This window comes from Monopterus albus, unplaced genomic scaffold (assembly GCF_001952655.1).
Source record: "Monopterus albus unplaced genomic scaffold, M_albus_1.0 scaffold51.1, whole genome shotgun sequence".
NCBI classification, from domain to species: domain Eukaryota; kingdom Metazoa; phylum Chordata; class Actinopteri; order Synbranchiformes; family Synbranchidae; genus Monopterus; species Monopterus albus.
Window position 1 is genome coordinate 4,001,408 of NW_018127931.1, and position 5,583 is coordinate 4,006,990.

General features: G+C 37.9%; 1 protein-coding gene across 1 annotated transcript in view; it reads right to left on the minus strand.

Moving 5' to 3' along the window:
• ptprz1b (protein tyrosine phosphatase receptor type Z1b) overlaps positions 1–5,583 on the minus strand; it is an 84,940-nt gene that overhangs the window by 26,567 nt on the left and 52,790 nt on the right. The window contains exons 8-9 of the mRNA XM_020601530.1: positions 4,831–4,981; positions 1,417–1,601 (exon numbers count right to left, since the gene is read on the minus strand). Of these exons, the coding sequence (XP_020457186.1) occupies positions 1,417–1,601; positions 4,831–4,981 (336 nt within the window). The remainder of the gene's footprint in view (positions 1–1,416; positions 1,602–4,830; positions 4,982–5,583) is intronic.

Here is a 5,583-nt window from a genome sequence, read left to right on the forward strand (position 1 = left end):
GCCATCCACGGACTGCATGCCACCTAAGAGGCCTGCGGAGGATACTCCAGATTCCAACGACCACCTGTTTCCAGGAGGGTGGTAGGAGTACAGAGGATTTACGTTTTTTTTCTATTGAGATCTCAATATTTTATTTGTTACTTTTGAATTAATTTTTTTGGGTCGAACCTGATACCATACAACTGACGCGTCAAATTGGAAAGAAGTGACTGAACTGCACCTTATTGGGATAATCTGTTTTTGGAATATTGTTCTTATCTTGTTCAGGCCCAGGTCTGTTTGGGAAGTATAAGGGTCTTGTTGTTGAATGATATTGATTAAGTTTTTTTCCTGAAATACATTTATTTTTGTTATAAGTACGTGAGTGTGTGCCTTATTGGGGATGGAGGTTTCTTCTCCTCACTCTGTGTAGAGTGCCATCACCAAGCTCCTTGTGAACCCAAGATAACTGTACCCTATTGTGTAGATATAGACCTTCTGTTGGTTTTCATTCATCAGATTAGATATTTAGAGAGCATTTGACTGCTAAATTTAGAAGGGTGACAGCAGAGAGAGAGGGACTCACATACATTAACGAGTAGTGAGTCCTCATATGTGTTACACAATAAAACACTGCTTTTCCTAAAATTCTCAAACATGCGTAACTGTGCTGTATTATCTAAATGATAATATACTTGGTACATATTTTTCTAATATGGACTTGAACACATTTCTATCGATGTAGTCTAGTTGTAACTGCATTATCATGATTGCAATTTTAAGTTTTCATTATATGTGGCATGTGTAATTATTGATCGTGATGATGTACTGCAAAACACAGCCAATGTAGTTATAAAACGGCACTGATTTAATCTACTGTTAATATTTAGGACCTTAATAGCCATCTCACAAATCAAATACAATGACCAAACCCACACTGAAAAAGAAACGCAAATTTAAAACTATATAGAAACAATAAATTATGCACATACCCATGCTGTGTAAGGTATATAGTCCATTTGTTTTTTGATTTGAATATTGATGACTCATACTGTATGCAGACACACAGATCTAGACGTAAATACACATGATATCACTAGTCACATTGAGGAATGATTAGTGACCTGTTCAGAGACCAAGACTGATTACCACTGACTACCAATCAGATGATCACTTTGATTAATCCAGATTCCGCTCACACCATGAGAATAACAGATGGTGAGTGAGAGTGGATAGATGGATAAAATACTGACAAATTTTAATCAACATATTTGCTGCAGGCAATAATTGAGTGACTAATTTCTTCCCAATATTTAACTATACGTCAAATGCATCTGTGTGGACCACAGATTACAGTGCAAAATATTTGCTGAAATTACATGTATTCAGAGATGAGTGTAGATATGGGTGCTGCTTATGTCAAGTGATCTTTCATACCACATCCTGGTCCCCATCAGTCCTGTACTCCTGCTTGCTTTGGTCTTGGCCCTGTAGTCTCTGGTAGGTGACAGTATACCAGTCTATAGTTGTCTCATAAACCACACGGGGACGCTCCCATGTCACTACGATGGTTGTATCATTCTGGGCATCAGCCTGAACATTTTGTGGCTCAGAGCTGCAGGCTGGAGACAGAAGAAAAAGAAAAAGATTGGTAAAACCATTAAATTATTAATTTAGGTGGATGAGATGCACAAAAATGCAATAAAAAGCCTGACAGAAAGAGATTAAAAACATGACAGAAACAGTCACAACTGGACATCTAAATCTGAACATATTTCATTATGTTCAGGGTTGTTAAAGGTAACTTGATGTTAATCAAATGTACTGAAAATGGAAAAAATAGGAATACTTCTTCAAAAGCCCAGTTCAGGAGCTGAGTGCCATGATGAGTGGGAGGTGTATGTGTGTGCATGAATTTGTTACAAGCAAAAGGCCCTTTGTATATGTTATTTCAGTTTTTAAAAGAGCTGCACAATTAAATGCCTGCACCGAGAAGTAGGGTCAGTGAACTACAAAGTCGAGGTCCCTGGCAACCCAAGAGAACCACTTTACCCAAGGACCAACTTTATGAAGATGGAGAGCATTGTGAATTAAATCTTTTGTTAATCACAATGAGTCTGACCTAGAAGGACAGTGTTACTACTACCAAAAGGTAGAATATTTTCAGTCAGGGTCAGTCAGTAAAATTAATGATGTAATAATTTATATTAATCTCTGAGGGAGGGATTTAATTTTCTTTACCCATGCTGCCCAAAATATACTGCTGTATAAAGTACAAATCCTGTTTCCAGAAAAGTTGGGACAATTTTCAAAATGCAATAAAAACTAAAATTTATGATTTCTTTATTTGCTTGAACCTTGATTTAAATTACATAAGTACAAAGAAAAGTGTTTTCACTGACCAACGTAATTGCATTTTGTAAATATAAAATTTAGAATTTGATTTGAATTTGCAACACACAAAAACTTGGGACTGAGGCTTAATAAGAAAAGGTTATTGAATACTCCAGCAACACTCTTTTGGAATACTCCAAAATTAGCAGGTTAATTGGTAACAGGGGAGGGACCATGATTGGGTATAAAAGGAGCATCCACCAAAGGCTCAGTGTTTGCAATCAAGGATGGATCATGGCTCACCACTCTGAGCCAAACATGGTAAGAGAATTGTCAGTCAGTTTTAAAAGGATATTTCTCAACACAAAATTGTAAACAATTTAGTTCTTTCACTATGTACAGTCCATAATACTGTGAAAAGATTTAGGGAATGTGGGGAAATCTGAGTCTGTAAAGGCCAAGGGTGAAAACCACTGTTGAATGTGTGACGTTCGAGCCCTCAGGAGGCACTGCATGAGAAATCATCAGGCTACCATGATGAATATAGCCACATGGGCTATGGAGTACTATGGAAAACTGTTGTCACTTAACACAGTCCACAGCTGCATCCAGAAATACAACATTAAACTCTTAAGCAAGGAGAACACCATACATCAATTCTGTGCTTAAGGACTGCCAATTTCTCTGGTCCCCAACATATTTTTTTTTCTTTTTATATTTTTTTTGTATAGTGCAAAATCACAACAAAATCATCTCAAGACACTTTACAAAGTAAGGCCTAGACCTTTTTATTATAATTATTATTAAAGGAAAAACAAATTGCCCTTGAGCAAGAACTTGGTGACGTCAGGGAGAAAGGTATCTGCAGAAAGGTACAGGGAGAGAGAGGGCACACTATGCAAGAGACACACAGTTAGTGACAAGTATATAGGAGCATGGAGAGGAGCACCGTTGGACAAACCCTCAGCCTAGGCCTATAACTAAAGGATGCTACACCTTATCCTAGAATGCGTGTCCATTAATTTCACAGACATCACTACATGGTCACAAGCAAAGACCATCCTATTGGCTAGAAACCACTGGTACGGTTAAATATACACAGTGGCAACAGGACAGCCAAGGCCCCCAGTTTGCTTGCAGCTACCAAGATGGCTGTCACTCTTATCCCTGTTCAGCCATATTAGTTGTTCTGATGTCATGAAATATTGGTAGACATATCGCAACATACCAAGTACCTTTCTACCCTCCCTCACTGTCCTACGAGGATTATATTGAAAACAACAATATTATATTAAGCTAACTATCTTCTTCTTCTACTTTTGGCTGTTCCAGTTAGGGGTCACCACAGCGAATCAACAGTTCCCACTGAACTGACAATGTACACATCAAACTTGGGATGTTTTTATATTAAGCCAACTATAAGCTTTATCAAAAAGGAAAGTCTTAAGTATAATCTTAAAGGCAGAGAGGGTGTCTGCCACCTGAAATGACACTAGGAGCTGGTTCCACAAGAGAGGAGCTTGAAAGCTAAAGGCTCTGCCTCCCATTCTACTTCTGTGGACTCTAGGAACCACAAGTAAACCTGCACTGTGAGAGCGAAGTGCTCTGTTAGGTTGATAAGGCTCTATGAGGTCTTTAAGATACGATGGAGCCTTGTCATTAAGGGCTTTATATGTTAGGAGAAGGATTTTAAATTATATTCTGGATTTTACAGGGAGCCAGTGGAGAGATGTTAATATAGGAGAGATATGATCTCTCTTGCTAGTTCCTGTCAGTACTCTGGCTGCAGCATTTTGGATTAACTGGAGGCTTTTTAGGGAACTATTGGGACATCCTGATAGTAAAGAGTTACAGCAGTCCAGCCTGGAAGTAACAAATGCATGGACCAGTTTTTCAGCATCACTATGACAGAGGATGCTCTTGATTTTTGCAATATTGCACAGGCAGTTCATGAGACTTGGTTTATGTGATTTAAAGGACATATCCTGGTCAAAAATGACTCCAAGTTTCCTCACAGTAGTACTGTCATCTAGAGTAGCTATATGGTTATGTAGCATATTTCTAAAATTTTCTGGCCCAAGTACGATAACAAGGAGTCAAGGACTAAAGAGTAAAGCATCAAATTAGGCTCATCCATCTTTTATCTATACTGCTTATCCTGGTGAGGGTTGCTGAAGCCAGAAAAGTAATTAATAACTGTGGTTGCCAAAAAAAAAGTAGTGGAGTAACAAGTAAAATATTTCTCTGAATATTAGAAACATTAATTGGCAATAAACAAAAATATTCAAGTGCTCAGGTGCCATATTAGTTGTGCTCAAGTACAGTATATATACAGTTTGTCTTCCTATGATTGAAAAAGTTGTTAACATGAAAATCAAGTAACTAAATGGGAAATGTAGTGACGTGGTCTACACTGAAATTAAATAAACTGAATTAACTCAAAGTTAGTTCAAAATCAGAAACAAAGGACAGTGAAACAAGCAGAAAAACTGTTTAATTCGGTGTTTGATGACATACTGGGTGTGCGCACATCTTCCACTCCAGTGTATGAGACAAACACCTGACCCATGAACTGTTGCTGCTGCTCCCTGAAGTTGTTCTGCAGGTAGTCGGTCAGCATCACATATCCAGCCTGCTCTATGGTCATTACCTCACAAAATACCTCCAGCTGGTGACAAAGAGGCACAAAGTAACAGAACAAACAAATAAAACATTGAAACAGAACAAACAAATAAAAGAAAGATATCTCTGGCAGCTGCCAAAATAAACCCAAAACTGATGCATACAGTGGGGCAAATAAGTATTTGATACACTGCCGATTTTTCAAGTTTTTCCACGTACAACGAACGGACAGTTCTGTAATTTTCATCGTAGGTACACCTCAACTATGAGAGATAGAATCAACAAAAAAATTCCAGAAAATCACATTGTTAGATTTTTAAATAATTTATTTCCATTTTATTGCATGAAATAAGTATTTGATATCATAGAAAAATAGAACTTAATATTTGGTACCGAAACCTTTGTTTACAATTACAGAGGCCAGATGTTTCCTGTAGTTCTTGACCAGGGGCCTATTTCAAGAAGGCGGTTTTGTCGAAACTCAGAGTTTGTTAACCCCGAAATGAGGGAAACTCTGAGTTTTCGGTTTCAGAAACGGAGGTAACTTAAACCCGTGAAAGCGGGGTAAGTTAAACCCGTTTCACAAAGAGAGGTAATCTAAACTCAGAGTCAGTTACTATGGCAACTTACTCTGTGAACCTAACCTGC